Genomic DNA, 20,747 nt, shown 5'->3' on the forward strand with positions numbered 1-20,747 from the left:
AGAATGCTAGTGAAGATTACCACAGTGATAATTAGTACTTGTGCATTTTTTGTTTTGTTTGAAAGTTTGTTTCTAATAGAAGAGAAGAGCTCATAGGAAAGTGCTAACCATTTTCTCACAGAGCTTCCCATTGAAAAAACATAACACGCTTGTTAGCTCCCATGCTGTGTGCCCTTTTGCATTTTGGATACTGTTTTCATTGTGGTAAATACAAGACATGCATAGCACAGCAAAAGAGAGTTTGCAACTGATGGTTAGACATGTATTTTGAAACTATTATGATTTAACCACAATTAATTGCAATAAAGCTTAACAATATTTTATATTTTGAATGATCATGCATAATACTATCTGATCTTTACACATTTATTGAAGCATTTCTCACAGCAGCATTGCCACAAACACAGGTGTAACTAATTATTAATTGTTGGAATGGAGCTGTTAATAATATTAGCTGTGATTTTCCTGGTATGACAAGTGAAAAAGACTCCTGTGAAATTTTTGATTTTGATTTTTGATTCTATTGTCTGATTGTTTTCATGGTAAATTAAAAAGTTGTGATGCTGGCAAGACTGTGATGGTTCAGGTTAGCAAGATACTTACTCTCAGATATAATGTCTAAATAGCAGGAGAGCTTTGTCTTTTTTGTGTTATAACTAATTTTTCATGTGCACAACAGAAACTGAAAAAAACATTAAAAGAAACATGCCTTCATGTCTGTTTTTATGTAGTTTAAATCAGTTGAATGTGTCTCCTTTTGTGACAAGTTTTCTCTGATCCTCTCATGTTTCTCTCCAGAATAACCTTGCCATGGGAGTGTTCTCAGTGTCTCCCTGCAAAGGGAGTCTGCAACCAGGGTCTCAGCAGGTGGTGACCATAAATTGTGTAGCTGAACAGGTGGGCAACTGGAACCAGGGTCTGCTCATTGACATCAGCGACCGTGACCCCTCAGACCAGCCTGACGGCATACCCTACAGACTGCTGGCTGAAGTTTGCAAGCCAGGTGAGAGTTGTATGATCCTATTCTCTTATCTGATTAATAGATCTGACTATAGTTATGGATGTTATGTCATATGCATGATCCTGAGATCACTATTGCCTATCAGAAAGAAGAGTGCTTACTGCTGTTTTTGTGCCAAATGACAATATGAATTCAAATCTTATATTATCAAAGTCATCAGAAAGAAAGTTTACATCATAACACATTGTCACATTGTGACGAGACGCTACATCAAGAAAAGTGGTTGATTAGTGCCATCAAGTGCTTTTCTTTTTCCTTTCCTTTTCTATTACTGTAATTTACTCCTCTTTTTTTGTCTCCTAGGCATAGTTTTAGACATGACCTCCATCTTTGAGGAACACTATCTGTGCAACAGCAGCAGTCAGCTCTCCTCTGAGCAGTTTTGCAATGCTGAAGGAATTTACATCAGGGAGGAGAACAAGTTTATTTTCAACAAAATCCTGGTGGGGCAAACTGCTCGGGCCCGCTTTAAACTCACCAATAACAGCAAGGTGCCCTGCATGCTCAGCTTGGCCATCAAATATGGTGCTAAGGTAAGACGTGTAAAGGCTCTGTAGATACATGGATAAATCTGTACATGACATAACTGATGATGGTAGATGGTACTTAGTACATCGTGATTGTCCTCTATTTGCTTACAGACAACCCGTAATGTGGAGGTTTTTGATTTGTCTGCTGCAACACTCAGCATTCCCAGCCAGTCACACTCATTCGCTGTGGTCACCTTCACACCAAAGATGATGCAGCTCTACAGTGCTGTGTTTGAGGCCACATTGGAGGGAACTAGCAGGTATATGTGTGCATGACTGCGTTTGCTACTGTAGTGTTCTTGTTGCTGCTTGCTTGTCCATTTATTTATACTGCTGCTGCTGACTATAGTAAGAGAATAATTGCTGACCACTGCCCACCTACCCTGTTCTCTGTCGGATCCAGAATGACACCCACATTTAAGAGTAAGGTGCTGGAGTTCCACTTAATGGGAGAGGGCTCTCTACCCAGTGTGTGTGTGGTGCATCCAGCTCTGAGGAATAATGGAGGAAGCCCAATGATGCAGTTCAGACGGGTATTGGTAGGACGCACACATACCTTGCCACTGGTGCTGCTAAATGATGGAAATGCTCCAGCTCAGGTGAATGGAGACATATTCCTTTGTCCTTTTTATTCACTTACATTTGCAGTGCTCACATGAACATAACACAGTAGATAAGGTACTGTACACTTATGTAATAATGATGCTTTGTGGCTTTCTGTGTTGTATAGGTTGAGATTGACATGCTGGATAAATATGGAGTGTTCACTCTCAAAGCTGCTCCTGGCAACACTTCATCCATCCACTCCACTCAGCTTGAGGGGGCCACTGATTCAGGTACAGCCTTAACCTGTAAAACTCTGCTACTTTCTACAGTAGACCGCATCACCTCTTCACTTAAATAATTAGTAGCGAGAAATATGCACAATAGAATTCATGCACACTTGGGTGGGCCTATGCTCTTGTTTACTGCTCAGTTACCAAGCAGTATTGCTACCATTAAAGCTGCTGTATAGTATTACAGAATAGCATCAGCCCCTCTTCTACCCCACCATCCACTTGTAGACTCTTGTTGCATTCATATAGTCACTGAATGAACCCATTTCCTGAGTTGGGAAGCCATTCTTCTGCGCTGAAGGAAGGAGGATTCTTCTTCCTTGTCAAAACCTGGAGACTACATTAACTACAATACAACAGTTGGGTCAAAGGTTTGGGTTTGTTATACAAGTAGTGGCTAACATAGCCAAGTGACATCACTTGAGGCACTTAATCAGATTTCAGCTTCTCCCTGTGATGCAACAAAAGGCTTTATCCATTCTTTTTCACATATGCAGTAATACTCACCAACACCTGTAAATGGACTTTGATGTATAAAATTGGTGGAGTTCCACTTTAATTCCAGTGGCATTTCATGGCTACGGTTAATTTACATGATCCCTCAACTGCATGTTACAGGAGTGTGCATTGACAAACAGTATAATTTGGCATATTATCTGCTAGACAATTTCAATCCTCATTAAGCCAAAGGGCTTTGTGTGATCATATGTCATTTGTCATACTTGGATTGTAATTTATCAACAACTGGCTGCCCACCACAGTGACCTAACAACACAGCCAGCACTGCAGCAACTATAGGAAGTATCCACAAACAGCCAAATTAAAACACAGAATTTTGATTTTTCTGTTGTTATTGAAAAACATATATAATTACCAGTCATGCTGTATTTGCAGTAAAAGTGAATAATGGAATGAGCTCAACAATGACTCCCTATATTTCTTGTTGGTGACATTTTTCTTTCTTCCACAGAGCATCCGTTGGTTCACAGAGCCATCCTGAGGCTAAATGTTAATGAGCAGGTGGAGTTTGAGGTCATCTTCTGCTCTGACAAGCCAGTGAGTGCCGAGGCCAATATGTCACTGCAGGTGAAGGACAACCAGTACAGCAATATGATAATACAAGTGACTGGAGAGTTTTACCAGGAGATCGTCTCTCTTGACAACATCCGAAGATCATCGCAGGAAATAGATCAGGGAGATGATGAAAAGGATATGAAAAAAAAGGAGGAGCAAGGTGATTTATTAACATGGAACTTTGTTTCTTTAAAGGGATACTTCACCCGAAAAGGAAAATGCAGTCATTATCTTCTCAATCTCATGCTGATTGAAGCTTCACTGTAGATCCTTTGCTTGGGCCCACGTTCACATGCACACGTACACAGCATTTTGGGACTTCAGGAGACTTGCATTACACCAGACAAGCAGTATGGAGGCATTTTTGTTTCTTTCCCAGTTGTTTTTTTATGTTTGAAAACTGGTCACTATTCACTTCCATTGTTTGGGAGATTCTGCAACAGTGTTTTGCAGACTAACAAAATAAACCCAACCCTCAATTGGAGGGTGAATAGATAATGACTGAATTTTCATTTTTGGGTGAACTATCCCTGTAAGGCCTTTTTAAACCAGACATGTTTTTTTAGTGCAGATAATTTGCATGTTGGTTGTATATTTTTCAAACCTGTATGCTAATGCAGGCTTTCACATTAACACGTTAAATTTCACTGAATGATTTTGTGGCTTTTATTTTTTCACATTATGGCTGATTTTTCTGAAGTTTTAGTTTCATGTTCACATCTGACCACTCAAAATGCATATTGTTGATGATGTTACATTACAAACATTCAACATGACAGATCGACTGTTTAAGGCATATTTCACACACCTCCATTTACATGATAAAAAGGAGAGAAACAATGGACAACAATTTCAAAGACAATGTGTGGAGCAGAAGAACAAATGAGCTATAGTATGACAATGGTGTGTATATCAAGTTTCAGCTCCTGAACCAAGCAATGAAACTCAAAAAATCAAAAGACAGACAATAAACTCCCCATCCTATGATTTTGTGACAGTGGATAGATTTATTTTCTGGTGGGTTACATGGAATGGACAAAATGTGGATATTCATATTGAACTTGGTGTGAAAAGTTTGAATGTGAAAAATTGTCAACTATATTCTGCATTTTCCTTTCGTTTTTCATTTCATCCCCGGTGTGAAAAAGTCTGTTTTTCTCTCTCAGGCTGTTATGAGGTGCTGAATTTTGGTGACTGTCATGTAGCTTATCCCTACGAAGAGAGTTTCACCATGACCAACCACAGCAGCAGCCAGGTGATGAGGTTTGAGTGGCCTCCTGCTGGACCCCATATCTGCTTTTCACCACAGGTAAAGCAATGAAGGAATGAATGCAGATGTGGCTGTGAGTTAGAAACATTTCAATAAGGGGGCCAGACTTGGCACAGTTTAAAAATAATGAGGGTGCATTTGTACAGTGATTAAAAATATGTTAAGACTTAAATTTAAAGCTATACTTTTAGGCAGTAATAAATTAGATATTGATTATAGACACACGGGAATGTAGAAGGACCCCACCCCTTATACACAGGAGCAACACACCCAGACTGAGTGAGACACAAAACACAACACAACACAACTTAACTGCATTGATTGTTCAGTGTTTCCCAAACTGGGGTGTGTGGAGATTACAGAGTGAAGAAAAGTTAAATGAATAAGATTTCTGTAGGGAAAATATACAAACAGGACTTTGCTGATGCTATCATTATAACATTATTACACCAAAATTCAACTTGAACCTTTTTTTTTTTATCAGTTGCTTCCCCATTTATTGTGAATGATTGATTTAAAAATGTAGTGTGGGAGGTGTGAACTTTTTTTGGCTTCTGAAGGGGGGGGTGTCTGACAGAAAAAGTTGTAGCTTGTGGTTTGTCTTTTTGTGGTTGTATTGTGATTCCTCTTGGTTGTTTTGTGACTCATTATTGCTATTTTGTTGTTTAATACCTCTTTATTGGCATTTTGTGTCTCTTTTGTTGTTGTTTTTTTTTTTTTGGGGGGGGGGGGGGGGTTCAGCCTTGGCTCAGTCTTTTCAAACCAAAATTACAACATTTAGCTATAGGTAGTATAAAATTATGCTCTTTTTTATTGTTCACTTAGGATGATACTTGGTACTCATGATGATAAAGAATCTGCTTTTCCTTACAGGTGGGACACCTTCATGCTGGTTGTTCTAAGGAAGTGACTGTCACCTTTTGCTCCAGTCAGCCAGTGACTCTGACCAGCCAGCCAATGAAATGCAAGGTTTATCAGGTAGAGTTCCAGCAGCCAGCAGAGCAGGTGGCTGACTGGGATGACCGACAGAGGAAGGTGGCTTCAGGAGCACCACAGCAGCATGTGAAAAATAAGGTAAGCATCTTGACTGTGATGTGAAAGAGATATTAAAGAGAGAGTTTTCAGTTCACAGTTACAGTTGAGCAAACATGGATATGTTTGCGTGCAGGTGATAAAGACAGACCCTGAGCCCTGCTGCTCTGTGGTAGAGGGCTCCCAGCAGGAAATGGAATTGCGTATCAGCGCAGTTTGTGACTATGTGAAGTTCAGCTGCAACACAGACACCATCCACTTTGAAGACACCTTGCTTTACCAGACCAGGCTACACCAGTAAGTCAGGCTCTGGATACTCTACATGAAAAACATGTAAACCCAATTAAAATTATGTTTATTTGTTTGTTGTCTGTTTCTGTGTGTGCAGACTGCAGATAGTGAATGATGGCAGTGTCAAAGTGGAATTCTCCTTTCAAGTCCTCATCAGTCCAAACAATGGCACTGTCAACCATGACCAAGGAGGTATATATCCTGTATATGTGGACTGTAATATTATTTTATATCAACCTGTCAGCATTTGATTTGACATAAAAGATAAGCATAAACTGTTCTTGCTGTTACTATCTGTGTTCCAAGGTAATATTTGAAATACCTCTTCACATGTGAGTGCTTTTTGAAAGTGTGTAAATGTGAGCAATTGTTGTCTCTTAACAGATGAAACCCTCACCTCTCGACCAGGCAGCAGGTCAGCAAAGGTGTTAACTGGAGCCCGTCCTGCCCGTGCTCTGGCAAGCATGAAGCCTCTTCTGATGGGGAATCCTGAGCTTCCACCCTTCAGCGTTGAGCCCAGCATAGGGGCCATAGAGCCTGGTTCAGTGCAAACTTTCAGCATCCGCTTTTCACCTCTGGATGTGGCCCAGTTTCAGGGCAGGCTCTTCTGCAGGTACGGTGAATTGCTGTTTATAATTGACATATTAAAGAACAAATAATAAACAAACTATTTAACAGGGAAGATGTGAATATTCTGTGGCAGAGCTCCCTAACTTCATCCATACTGAAAATTGCCACAGTTAAAAGGGAAGAGGTATCTGATTTACTTTCCATGTTTTGAGCCTAGACTTACACCATGTCCTACCTGAATATCAGGCTCGTGAGCGTCAATGACAAAATGCATGAATGTTCTAACTTGCTTGCTGTTCTAATTGATTATCGCTAACATCAGCTGTTGGGTATATTATGTCATTTCTAGTAAGGAAACATCTAAATATCCCACTATAAAATGTGTTTTCTGTTTAAAAACTAAAAAAACACAGGAAGATTCCAAGTACTCACCTTCCCTTTACTTGAGTGGGTAGGTCTCAAGTCTGAGCACACAGCTGATAGGTACTTGCAATGTGGGAAATTAACTTATTAAAATGTGAACATCTACCATACACTATTAACATCTAAGTTCAAATTCACCATTCATTACCATCATTAAGTTGTGTCTGAAATCTACCAGACACTGTCATATTTTACTAGCGTTTGGTTGGTGGCTGGCCCTAATTTCCCACCCGGGTTATGTGGTTTGATTACATGATAGAAGTAGGCCCACGCTGAGTTGGCCTACCCTGAGGCTTGATCTGTTGGCTGCTTCTTGCACCCAGACTCATGAAAATAGTCATATATCACCATCTATTGGTAGTTTTCTTTACCTCTTTGATACATCCCTGGAGAGAATGGATGTCGTCACAAGAATAATGACACACATTTTTAGTTTTTTCTCTCTGTATATGCGTACTTTTCTTTCAGCATCTCCAACTTGCAGGATGGGGATCAGGCTCCCTGTATCTCAGTGTGTGGCCGCAGTCTGTTGCCCCACTGCCACTTTGACCTGGAGGACTCAGGTTATATCAGTGGGATTTACTCCAACCCTGAATACAGGGGCTCTCTGGACCCTAACACCAGGGTCATAGAGTTCAACGCTGTTGGCTTGTCTGCGCCATCAACAAGGTAACAGAGAAAGAGAGAGAGAGAGAGAGCTGTGTATTAGTGTAAGCACTATCACTTTGAATATGAACAATATATGTGTGTGATCTTGGTTTACTCCACAGATGTTTTAGTGTGTGGAACCCAACCAATAAACCCTACTCATTCAAGTGGAGGTGTGAAGACACAGGTAGCAGCTCATTCTGCTGCCTCACCCCGTGTGGTACCATCCTTCCTGGGAAGAAAGTGGAAGTAAGGACGGAAACAATTAAATTCAGTTCACCAGACTTTATTTGCATTAATGTCATATAAACGATATTCCCGTCACATCAATAAGTGTGTTTTGCCTGTTTTTGTGTGTGTTTATAAAAACATTGATGATTGGCTAATCTAACTGGCCAATCTAAATTTTGTGTGTGTGTATTGTAGGTCTACTGTAAATAGAAATAATTGTTTGTTGCTTCATATAAAATCACAGTAACTCAGTTCAGTATGCGGTGGTTTATGTTGATGTTTTCACCTGTGACTGACCAGCACCTGTTCCCTGATATTGGCTGTGCAGAGGGAGTTCTGTTTAGAAATAATTGTTTAGAATCAATTCATCAGTCAATACATTTAAATCAAGAAACATAATCTGCTGCTTCTGTGGTGATGTTACTATTTTCTCCCAGTAGGTACTGCATTTTAGTTTGGTCAGAGAGTACATCAAAATGTTTGAATTTACACATAATTTTTGTGAAGAACTCTCTCGCATTTCCTACAATGTAGCAGGAAGTGCATCTGTCTCTGCCTCATCTGTCAGGTGTTTAGTGCCAGATAGCAGCTCAGTTTGTTTTGAGTTTTGGTTTGATTAGTCCAGTGTTCCAGATAGGCATCTTTTGTTAATGTAATAATTTGGTTTACTCTGTTTGTAGTCTGAAAGCAGTTTGAGCTGTATTGGGTGTTGTTTGATCAGTAAGTCTCAGGAGCAGCTGACAGAAGGGACTCACACACACAGTGAAATGTCTAGATGGGGTGGTAGTAACTTATGATATTTGATTTCCAGTTTCCTTCAGCTTGTCGTCCAGTTCACCTCATCCCATTGTTATTAATTTCATTGCACATCAGTCACTCTCAATCTCTTTCCTCATTTTACAGTTTTGGTCTCTGTTTCATTACTGTTTCAGTTTTCCCATCTCTGTGTACCACTTTATCACAACAAATCTAATCTTATTCCCTCCATTTAATCAAATATCATTTTAATCTTAGCAGTTTCTTGCTCAACTCATCTGAGCTAATCTGTTCTAGTTTCATCATCACTCTTCCCTTCCACTCTTCCTCATCTTTACTCCCTTCACCCCTTCTTACATTTTTTTTTTCTTTCAGACAATTCTTCATGTCTTTTCTTTTTCATAAAAAGTGTTTGCCATTTGTAACCCTGTGGTTCGTGTGTGTGTGTGTGTGTGTGTGTGTGTGTGTGTGTGTGTGTGTGTGTGTGTGTGCAGGTATGTTTTAAATATGTAGCTGAGCAGCTGGAGGCAGTGGAGTCACTCTGGAGTTTTGTGATAGAGACTCTGTCACTGTCTGTCCCCTTCCTGTGTGTGGGCACTGCCAGAGAACCACTTGTCTATCTCAACAGACCTCACCTTGACTTTGAAGAACTGCTTGTTGGTATGTAGCATGCATAGACACACACACTTATACATGAATTTACACATTCTAGTCAGAGCGCATATCAAGGAGATAGTTAATCAGTGTGTTGCCGACAATTAATCACGGTTGATACGTCCCCAGTTTGAAGAAACAGCAGTACAGAGAACCAGCACAAAAGCTGAGCAATGTACTGCTGTCGACACAGTCAGCAGCAAAATGTATTTTGCCCACCTAAAAAAAATCAATATCACTTTAAGGGCACATTATATTTAGAATACTTTCACTGCTTCACCTAGTCACTAGACAGCTTTTTCCACTGGGAAACTGCTGTTATATAAGCCAAATATCACTCTCTCTAAAGCCACCAGACTCCTGTAGCTAAGACAGTAATTTTACCTCATGGGACACAGGAGTTAGTTTGTTTGTGTCATTATGTGACTTCGGTGAATCTCAACTAACCTTTTAAAACACTGAAGTCACACAGTAACACAAACAAACTAATTGATTGAGGCAGCAGCAGACCAGCAACTCCTGTGGCCTGCAAGGTAAATGTTTTTGCTAAAGGAGTCTGGTTGAGTCTGGTTGGGGAGAGCGATATTTGGTTTACAGAACGGCTTCCCATGTGAAGAAAGGCATGCATATGGCAACTACTGTGCCAGGCTTGTTTTGTGCATCCAGGTGATTTGAACAGTGTGTGATGCTCAAAGTCTAAATACAAAAATGTATCAGATGAATAACACAGATTAATAATGTATTAATAAGTACTATTGGATTTCAAACACAGTTTTTCAATTTCCAAGTGTATGTGACCATAACAGATTTCAAGATTGAGGGAATGCTGTAGTCTACTTAAATACAGGTTAATATCTTGTGCGTGTGTGTGCGGGTGTGTGTGCGTGAACAGGTCACAAAGTGGAACAGACAGTGGATCTGGTGAATGGAGAGGAAGAGCCCTTCCACTTCTCTGTCATGCAGGCATCTCTTCTCTGTGATGACCAGCAGTCCAGGCTCATTTTGCAACCCATGACTGGTACAGTGGCAGCCAAAGACAGGTAAATGGCTCTAGAGTGTTGACAAGATTAGGGCTGGGCGACAGGCGACTATATCGCCTGTCCACGATGGGCTGAATCCATCGCCTTTTTTTGCCCGATGATAGGACGATATTTGTCATTTTATTTTGCTAATGTAGCTAATAGTCTGCAGAGCAACAGCCTCTGCTCTGCACTGCGCTCTCATCCAGCGGCCTAGTTCACACCTTCTCAGCTGACCATGAGTGCGCTGAGCTGGGTGACGAGTGAGAGGAAAACAGCCTGTAGAGTTAATCTTTCCACGCCGTAAAGTGAGGATTTATTTTGACCATACCAGAGCTGGTGATTGTTGGAAGAGTGGACAGACTATCAAAGATGGTTTTGGTGAGTTTTACATGTTTTTCTGTCGAGTTTAAATGAAGTGTGTTCTCCGAGGCTAACGAGCCAAATGTATCCACTCAGCTCTTCTGTCTGCTGAGGCTGGAAGCAAATGAAGCGAGTTGTGTTGCTTGGTGCAGCCAACAACCAAGCAGTTTCCCTGCTTATTTCGCCTAGACATAACTTGTGCCCTCTGGTCTGGTTACCCGATGCTTGCGCCGAAAATGAATGGTTGACGTTCACGAAGGTGGTTGTCAAGCGTAGATGGAGATATTCAAATAAGAGCGTTCTGAGCCTGCAAGTTACGTAACAAGCCGAGCAAATCCTGAACAGCCTGTTGAATCCCTTGTATTCACATCCAAGCAGACCACAAAAAACATCACTGGATTGTTTGATTTCACATTTTGTGGGTTGGTAGACACCCCAGATTCCCAAATATAAGTGCTAAAGCAATGGAAAAGTGAGTTTTGCATAATATGTCTCCTCTAAGTCTGAAATTCATTCACATAATGATATGACAATTTATTTATTATAGAATGACATGAAAGATAAATTCCTGAAATGTTTCAGGTGAGAAGAAGATTAAAGATTCACGTCTAAACCTCTCCAGGTCTGGTGGTGTGCATGCGTGCATACGTGCACGCGCACATTCGTGCCTACGTGCATGCGCACACGCCCCTGCACATGCGTACGCACATGCGCACATCCCGTGGCCTTTCATCTTTGGAACCTTTGATGACGTCACATTCTGGGATAAATAGTAAGCCTGGTTCATAATTTAACATTCCTTTTTCACTCACACACCCTTGACACCTGTTTAGACCACACACATTACTTGTAATTCGCATTACTTATAATTTACAATAAATTTCAAATAAACCAAAGAAAATATGTCTCAAACTCTGAGCACAATATCCCAGATGTCTGAAGAACAGATTCTAGAAACGGCGACAATCAAAATCCTCATCACAGCTTTAGTCATGAAGCTCATCAAAAAGGCCCTTAAGTCCATTAAATGTTTTCTTACAACAATCATTGGCCTCATCGAGCAAACAGGGCGCTATGCTGTATGGAGTTTCTATATTCCACCATGCTGGTGTGGGTTTTCTCCAGGTGCTCCGGTTTTCTCCCATAACAAAAAAAAAGTCAAATAAAAACTAACTAACCAACACCTTCAGTTCTTGCATTGCATCCAACTGCAACAATTAAATGACCATCTACCACTTTTTCACTGGCCTCTTAGAAATTTACTATGCCACCCTATGCCACTATGCTTTGGAAAACAATGCTCAACATTTTTCACCATTTTACAGACCAAATCTGTGATGAAAATAATGAAATGAAATGATGATGTGATGAAAATAATTGTTAAATGCAGCCTTACCACCAACTAGGGATGTACAAGACTAAACATCACCACCCTCGCTAAACGGCACCAGAAATACTCGTTGGTGTAACTATTTATCAATATCTTTTTCATGTACAATGCTGGTTAACTGTTGCCTCTAAGGTGTTATGCAGCCGCCGGCCACTAGTCGGGGCTGCAGCTCCATTGGATGGCAGCCCCTCTCGTCCTGATGTCCCACTCACCCTCTGATGTTTTTAATCAGCAGAGTCGGACAGATGACAGCTCGTAAAAGCAGCGTGTTTTGATATAGAAAACTGGAAGTAAAGTTGAATGTAGGCTGTGACAGAATAATCTGATACATAACCACTCAACTGGAGTGATGTGTGACCACATTAAGCACAGACACTGACATTAACCTACAGACAGAGCAGCTGCTGCCGCTAGCACTGCTAATATTAGCCACAATGTGTAGCAGGCTGGCAGCTAACATTAGCTCCAGGTAGACTATGTTGTTTACCCCCACACACTAATCCTTTTCGGTCTGAAAAGGCAAAGCATTTAGTGACATATTGTCATGTTTTGTAGGTTAATGTGCAATACTCGTATTTCACAGCACATTAAAATATGATTTGGCGCCTATAGACTGTGATTAAATGCTTCAAATGGCTCTTAATACACAAAGTATTTTTTCAGACAGTGTTTAACATTGTCAGTTAGTAATCTGTGTTCAATTTTAACTGCTTTCTGAGTATTTTCTTACTGATCGACTAGAATAAATTAAATTTTGTGTTTAATCGACAGGGAAAGACTGGGTGATTCTCTTGCCTTTCTCAGAGCTGGGCAGCAAAGTTGACAGCGTCAACAGCTCTTGACAGCTCATGCCCCGTTCTCCCACAATTCAATACCATGTTCAATTTGCTGGTTGCTATGGCACTGGTTGCTGTGGTGCTGGTTGCTACTAGGAAGTTATTATCAGACATTTCTCTATGTCAGGGGTATTCAACTAAAATTCAGAGAGGTCCAGTTAGAGAAAATTTCCTAAAGCAAAGGTCCGGAACATCATAATGTCTAACTTGTGTTATGAGAGTGTTATATACTGAAGTAATGTAGTAGTTGTATCGACGTCTACATCAGGGGTGTCAAACTCATTTTGGTTCAGGGGCCACATACAGCCCAGTTTGATCTCAAGTGGGCTGGACCAGTAAAATTAAAGCATAATCTATCAGTTATTCTGCTGATTAATCAAGCAATCAGATAATAAATATTGCGTGTTCTGCATTTTTTTCTGTTACATTACTTTTGCTTTATTTAAGAACAATGGTAATATACAAAAGAGAAGATAAGACAGGTCTATTAAATGAACAACTATAAATTGCTAAAGTAAAAATACTCAGTGAAGTAACTTTACTTTCAATGTAGATTTACTTTTACTGTATTTACTTTTTACCTTTTTTTTCAAGCACAAAGGTAAAAGTAAAGGTAGTAATGTCTGCAGAAACCACAAAGAGAAGATGGAACTAACTCTTTGAACTGAAACAGTCACCAGAATGTTTTGTTAACATGTTAAAATCACAACATTTTTCTTCTGGAGCAGGACAGACGCTCCCAGACCCCCGACAGGGGACTGGTTTACCAACATGCCACCTTTTTCTCCTCTTATGAGTTTGCAGGTCTGTTTTAGTAATCAAAAAATTACGATAAGAATACCATTAAAGTACAACAACAGCAATAAAAATTTAGATTTTTCAAAAAAGGAAACAATAACATGCAAAATATTTAAATTGTAATTAAGTAAAAACACTAATACCACAATGAAAAAATACCTAATTAAGTGAGTATTTTTTCCATCACAGCAGGTCAGTGATCAGTGTTTCAGTGACTCTCTGTGCATCAGTGAATAATGTTTTATTTATGGCGGCCCGCCACATTAAAAACATCTGCACCATGACATGATTTTCTATTTTTGGAGCTGCGCACCTTTTTCGGTTGTGTCTAGAAGGTAACTCTTTATTTGCACAACTCTCGCGAGATTTATGTCCGTTATTTCTACTAAAATAATCAAACTCGCACGATCTTTCGCGGGTCTAGGGTTCCCTTCTAGACACAACCCTCTCTGTCTTTCTGTCAAACTACAGACAGCAGACTGTCTGTAAACAGCACGATGTTACACTCTGCAGTGTTTCACACAAAGACTTTATTTGTGTGGACACCCAGGTTTGGTTTGTCACCAATTTTGTCATTTTTAATTTTTTATCAGTCCAAGAGGACGACGGTATCAGTGATTGATTAGTGATCAGTCTGCCCTCCTCTTCTCCCTCACCTGTTCACTCTGCTGTGAGAAGGTCTGAAAGTTTCTCACAGAGAAACACAGACTCTCCTGTTTTACATATAGGCCTCCTTATACAGTTGTTTAATTTTATAAGTGCATCTGGTTGGTGTCGATGTCATTAACCATCACGTTAGTTTCTGTTGTAATAAACTCCGTCATTAACAACAGTCTCCTCCACACGCAGCTTCTCTGCAGTTGGTCTGTGTGTTTCCTGATCAGCTAAACCAGCGGTGGAAAGACTAGAAAAGTTGCGCCAGTTAAAATAGAAGCGTCCCGTCAATATTTAAAATATCTTAATAATTAATTGATTATAGGTCTGGGTCTGTATAGGACGGCGTGTGGGTCCAGACCCGGACCGCGGTCCGCCACTTAGGGACCCCTACTCTAAAACATACACAAGTGTCCATTATTTAGAAAACACTGACTTGTGAATCATGTATGCCATGAGGTCATTAAAATGGGATTTCTGAGGTAGGTGTATGTTACGTTGATGCTGATTAACATTAGTACAACTCTGTAGTAGTATAATGTGGAAAGTCATAGAGAGCAGTATACCTGTCAATAGTTGTGAACTCTTTGGTGCAGGTTGCCTTTGTCAGTGTCTTTCACACCTTGCCGTGAGGGCCATGTGAGCTTCAGATTGGTTCTGCGGGTGAAGAGGAAGTCAGAGCCACTTGCACTCCCAGTTAAGGCCAATTGTTTCACTATGAGCACTTGTGTTCAAGTTGAGGAGCCAGGCAGAGGCCTCAGAGAGATCAGCCCTCACCAACAAGACACTCTGGACTTCAGCAAGGTCAGGTCAACATCTTTCACATCACACACTAAAATACTCACATGCACAATCGTCAGCCACGTGCCTTTACATGTGAAGTTTAAACTTGACAGTCACCTTCCTGTATGTGTCTATGTATGTACTATTTGTAGGTGGAGATTTCAGAGCAGTCCACTTTTAATTTCCTGGTGTTCAATCTGGCAAAACTCAGCCTGGAAGTGAACTGTGACCTAACAGGTCCCAGCAACCTGCTGCAATACTTGGAAATGAAACCACAAAATGCTACCATTGAAGTTGGGAGGCAGCTGCAGTTGTCACTCTTCTTTTGTCCTCGGAGAATTTGTAACCTCCAGGATGTCAGACTGAGTATCAAGGTAGATCTCTTTTTGAGTTTGGCCTCATCCTGCAAATTAAAAAAAGACTTTCCCTCAACCCAAGTGCAGTGAAAATGCCTTAGCAAGATGACATGGAAATAATATTAGAAAAGTAATGGTGTAATCAAACTTTCCTCACTAGCTCTACTTATAATCTTAGAGACACATATGAACATTACAACTAAAGTATGACAACATTATCTGCTCTTTACTGGCTGGCAGTCCCCACAAATCATCACCAACTACTAGGCTAAAAACAAAGCTTACCTCATGTGTTGTGACAATGTTTGGCCCTTGTTGTGGCTCAAAAAATGACATCCATAGAAAAAATTTGTTTAGTCTTAAAACGAAGCTTAGATAGATTAATTCCACACCAGATATGTTATGATCCATTTGAAGTTAGGCAGTGTACAAGATTAATTCTGTAAATCCCTGTTTTGATTTTTTTTTTTTTTACCTTCGCTGCCATCTCCTCTATGCATCTGAGCAGGTGCAATATTGTAGTGTTCAAGGTCAGCTAGTGAACAAATGGGAAATGCAAACTTCAACACACAATCAACTGTAACATACTTAATTCAGAACAAATTTTCAGGATTTTGTTTGTTATAAATGTGAAAAATTTAACATAATATTGTTTACTTGTTGGAATCAAATTCAGTTACTTGGGGTGGGGGTGAGGGGCAATTTAATCAGCTATATGGCAAAACATTAACCTTCCAAATAGCCACTTTGATATCAAGACAGACACCTGAAGGTTTAGCTTTCGATCCTCATTGGTCTTTTGGTGGAAATAACCCTCAAATAGATCCTGAGCTGTACCTGTGATGAAACTGAGACTAATGCTTCTGTTTCCCCAGCATTAATGACTGGTTAGTCAGGTGTATTTTCCAAATACAATTGCAGTGCCACATGTGTACTGTACTGTAGATAGAGTGGTTTAGTTAATAAGTGACATGCCATGATGAGTATGATTTTTTGATTTGATCCTTTCTGGGTCCATAGCTCACTTCTCTCTCCTGTATTTTTCCCTCTTGTTTCCTTTTGTCAGGTGAAACACGGGCCAACATTTATCTTTGCCATTAAAGGCCGGGCTGTAGCACCTAGCCTTCAATTCTCCTTCACCACATACAACTTTGACAAGTGCTTCTTGTTCTATCCCGGCATGTTGCCAGCCTCCAAGACTCTAGTGATCAGGAACAAAGGCGAAAGGGACATCAGGTACTTGTGTGTGTTTTCCTCCATATGTCAGGGGGAGTTAAAAGTGTTAACTGCATAAGGAAATGTTTGTATTTTACTCTGAGTATAAGAGTTTGACAGTTAATAAATAAGTCTGATCTGAAAACCCACTGTGCTCTAATTCCCTCTTCTTAGTGTCCAGTGCCAGTTCAGCAACACCTCTTACCTAGAGATGGATTTCCAACCAGATATTTTGTCCCCTGGTGCTGTGACGGAGGTACCAGTCAGATTCTATCCCCGTGAGGCACGCCGTTACCATGAAAAACTCACCTTCATCTTAAACAGTTCTGTCACGAAACAGGTGGACATACTGGGGCAAGGCATCGAGATGAAGGTGAGAAAGAAGAGTGTGTGCATACCAAAATAATCATGTTAAAGGTTATGAGGCTGTGTAACCTCTGCTGAGCAGAGACAACAGTTTAACTTGATACTGAGTGGTGAAGGGTACCTCACTATTGTAATGAGAGTGTCTATATCAAACAATCACGTTCCCTTACACATGGAGAATGTGATTGGTTGGCCGGGGCATCTCTCTATCACCACAATGCTTCATTTATAATTGTATGTTGTGACTCATTTTATCTTTGTTATTAAATTGCACTTCCTGCAGTTTGGATATGGCACTTGCTATATAGGTAACGTAAAAGTGAAATGAAGTGACAACAGACAGTTTGTGTTACCCAACATGTGAATTTGTTCCACTAAGATTACAATTCACATGGTTGGATTTTTCCATCCAAGTGACTAGATACAGGACACTAGAAGACATGTTTGGCTTGAGGTTTTGTCCACTCTGCCAAATAATCACAAACTTGCTGCAGGGAAATTGTAGATTTAAAGTAATAAAAAGTCTACAAAGGGAGGGAGAAGAGCAAATGGACTATTTACACTTACTTAATCAAACTAAGTATAATTATTTCCACATTTATTTTCTTATTCTTTTTGTACGCATTTATTCTTTTTTATATGGCACACCTATGACTCCATACAGGAACATTCAAGATCCACAGAGAGTGAGAGAGAAGCTCAAACAACTGTTTAGATATTTACCAGCTGTAGGATCCTGATGCAGAGAGAAAGAGTGAGAGAAACTCACTCACACTTAAACAAGTTCATGTCCATGGAAAGTTTTAGAAAGTTTCACAACAACTGGACTCTCTCTCTCCTGCATCAAGCAGCGTCCTCCTGTCAAACACACGCACACACACACACACACATACACACACACACACACACACACACACACACACACACACACACACACACACACACACACACACACACACTCTGCCCACTGTGAGGGAAATGTCATTGAACTACTGACATGAGCCAAGACCTGTAATGATATTAAACATGTTAGATTTTATTGAACAATTGATATTATGTATTTTGATATTAATAATTTGTCTACAACAGTGAGATGGCTTCAAAAGTCATTAGATGTAAGGCTGGCATTAGTGGTCACTGTGCTTCTGCTAAATGAAAACAACTCTTCAATTTTACACAGTCATGCTCATGTCTTGATGACTTTTTTAGGCCTCCTAACTTTTTGCCAATTTTGCACTTTTCTTCTCACTTATAACACTCCAGGTTAGGGTTAAGGGTTAGGGTGGTTGTACCCAACCATTTTATACCACACAAACCACACAAATATAGGCTGAAGCTGGCAAAAAAGAAGTTAGGCTCAACGTTATGCACTATTTTCATTGCTAAAGTTTATAACTTTTGTGTTTTGTATGAGAAAGAATGTATTTTTGTACATTTAAAAGTTAGATAGTTTTGGAATTTTTCTTACACTCTACACACTACATGCATTTCTTTAGAAAAGTTAAAGTTCACAGCTTTGGAATTCAGTCCCTTATTAACATGTGTCTCAGGAACGCTGCTTCCTGCTATTTGTAAACCTGCCTGCCAGTGAGAGATGCCAGGTTCCCCCCATTGTACACAGGTTCCACTGACTCTATCCATTTGACTTTATCGTTATGAAAATCTGATGTATTTAATCTAAATACATATATTGTATATATATCCTTCTGTCCTAGCTGGAGGTGGCAGATCCCAGGCAGAAGAAAGTGAAGCTTGGATCTCTGATGTTGGGTCAGAAGGTGAAGAAACAAGTGGTTCTGGTCAACCGCAGCCCTTTAGACCTTTCCTTTACTCTGCTGCTCAATACAAACACACCGCTGGACCCAAGGGTAGGGAACACACATGCACATACTGATAAACAGTGGCTTACGCAAGAACAACTAAATATCATCCTCTCCCCTCCACCTCCTCCTCCAGGATCTGTCAATCAGTCCAGCAGGTGAGCTGACCCTGATGGCCAGTGGTGGTTCATGTAATGTTGAGATCCAGTTCTCACCTCGTCAGCACACACCTCCTTTCACTGCTGAGCTGCAGGCAGAGTTTGCAGGCCTGTTACACCCCCTGCTGACCATCCAAGGCTGCTGCCAGGTAGGCTGTGAAGTAAAGATCATTTTACAAAACTGCTGCAAATGATGCACTTTTTTATGTATTTACTTGACAAGCACATAATTCTGTTTTGAAGTAAGTTTACTACAGTAATTATCTTCATACACAAATTAGGCAGATGTGCATTGAAAGTGCTGAAATGAATTACACTGAGATGAATGAGACAAAGTTAATCTGTATTGCAACTGTTTATACAATAAATGTTTGTGTAAAGTCATGTTAACCACTATTTCTGATTTTAACTGTCAGGGTGTGGAGGTCCAGCTGGACCAGGACCACCTTGCCTTTGGAGCTGTTGTCCAGCACTGCCAGGCCAAGAAGAAGATTGTCATGATGAACTCTGGGGACATTGGTGCCAGGTGATCCAAACTGAAATTTCAGTGGTTATCTGAGATAAAATCTTGATGTGAACATATTACAACAGAAACATACACATCCATACACACTTGGGGACACAAACGTGCAGGTGCACTAAACAAGCTACACTTCATACATTGTTTGTTTTTTATTTACCTGTCTACCTTGTAACCAGGTTCCGGTGGAAAACAGAGAACTTTCCTCCAGAGCTGTCCATCGCACCAGCTAAAGGCTCTATCTGTCCAGGCATGAAGGTTCCTTGTGAAGTGACTTATGCACCCGTGGCTCTGAGTACTGACACAAGATATGAGAACCTGTCCTGCTGTGTGGAGGGTTCCTCCTCACCTGTTACCCTCACTGTGACAGGCTCCTGCATCGTAGCCTCCACTGGCAAAGAGGTCTGACTGATGCACGTTTATACACAATGCTGAGTAGTGAAATAAAAAATCTACAATATACATTTTACCATTGACATATATAAAGATGGACAACATGACAGCTCTCCAAAAGAGAAGCAAAAACATCTCTGTTGCCCCCGGTTGGTTGGCTGCAGTATAGGTCATAAAGCCAGCCCTCTCAATGTTAGTGGATGAGAGAAGGACCAAACTAAAAAACTCAAATTACACATCAAATGACTTTTTCTCAAAGGTGATTTCTGTCAGTTTGGGTAGTTCTTAATCGTGTTGGTGTTTGTTTAAGTGTTATAAGGAGATAGTTCACCCAAAAATCAAAATACACTCATTATCTACTCATCCTCATGCCAATAGAAGGTGGGGTTTTGTTTTTTAGTCCACAAGACACTGTACGAGTTTCACAGGAAAACAGCACTGCAGAATCTCCCAAACAAAGGGAGTGAATGGTGACCAGTTTTCAAAGATACAAAAACAACAGAATAAAAACATAAAATGCCTCCATACTGCTCATCTGGTGTAATCCAAGTTGCTTAAAGCCCCGACATGCCAAGTTGACTAAAAAAGTCTTCACAGTGGATCCTTATCTTGGAGCCACGTTCACGTGCACACTGAACTGTGTGTGTGGTGTGATGTGTGCAAATGGCTTGTCTGGACTTTGAATGAGGGTGAATAGATAATGACTGAATTTTCATCTTTGGTTGAACTATCCCTTTAAG

General features: G+C 40.3%; 1 protein-coding gene across 1 annotated transcript in view; it reads left to right on the forward strand.

Annotated features, from left to right (window-relative positions):
- LOC146316048 (hydrocephalus-inducing protein homolog) overlaps positions 1-20,747 on the forward strand; it is an 83,588-nt gene that overhangs the window by 56,958 nt on the left and 5,883 nt on the right. The window contains exons 63-85 of the mRNA XM_084734021.1: positions 799-1,003; positions 1,325-1,563; positions 1,663-1,811; positions 1,955-2,150; positions 2,282-2,387; positions 3,358-3,621; positions 4,628-4,770; positions 5,605-5,805; positions 5,900-6,060; positions 6,152-6,246; positions 6,439-6,667; positions 7,516-7,716; positions 7,818-7,944; positions 9,177-9,342; positions 10,229-10,376; positions 14,993-15,200; positions 15,332-15,553; positions 16,602-16,771; positions 16,925-17,123; positions 18,832-18,984; positions 19,073-19,243; positions 19,511-19,620; positions 19,794-20,016. Of these exons, the coding sequence (XP_084590147.1) occupies positions 799-1,003; positions 1,325-1,563; positions 1,663-1,811; positions 1,955-2,150; positions 2,282-2,387; positions 3,358-3,621; positions 4,628-4,770; positions 5,605-5,805; positions 5,900-6,060; positions 6,152-6,246; positions 6,439-6,667; positions 7,516-7,716; positions 7,818-7,944; positions 9,177-9,342; positions 10,229-10,376; positions 14,993-15,200; positions 15,332-15,553; positions 16,602-16,771; positions 16,925-17,123; positions 18,832-18,984; positions 19,073-19,243; positions 19,511-19,620; positions 19,794-20,016 (4,086 nt within the window). The remainder of the gene's footprint in view (positions 1-798; positions 1,004-1,324; positions 1,564-1,662; positions 1,812-1,954; positions 2,151-2,281; positions 2,388-3,357; positions 3,622-4,627; positions 4,771-5,604; positions 5,806-5,899; positions 6,061-6,151; positions 6,247-6,438; positions 6,668-7,515; positions 7,717-7,817; positions 7,945-9,176; positions 9,343-10,228; positions 10,377-14,992; positions 15,201-15,331; positions 15,554-16,601; positions 16,772-16,924; positions 17,124-18,831; positions 18,985-19,072; positions 19,244-19,510; positions 19,621-19,793; positions 20,017-20,747) is intronic.

Source organism: Lutjanus erythropterus, chromosome 13 (assembly GCF_056507025.1).
Source record: "Lutjanus erythropterus isolate fLutEry1 chromosome 13, fLutEry1.hap2, whole genome shotgun sequence".
In the NCBI taxonomy this organism is placed as follows: Eukaryota; Metazoa; Chordata; class Actinopteri; order Lutjaniformes; family Lutjanidae; genus Lutjanus; species Lutjanus erythropterus.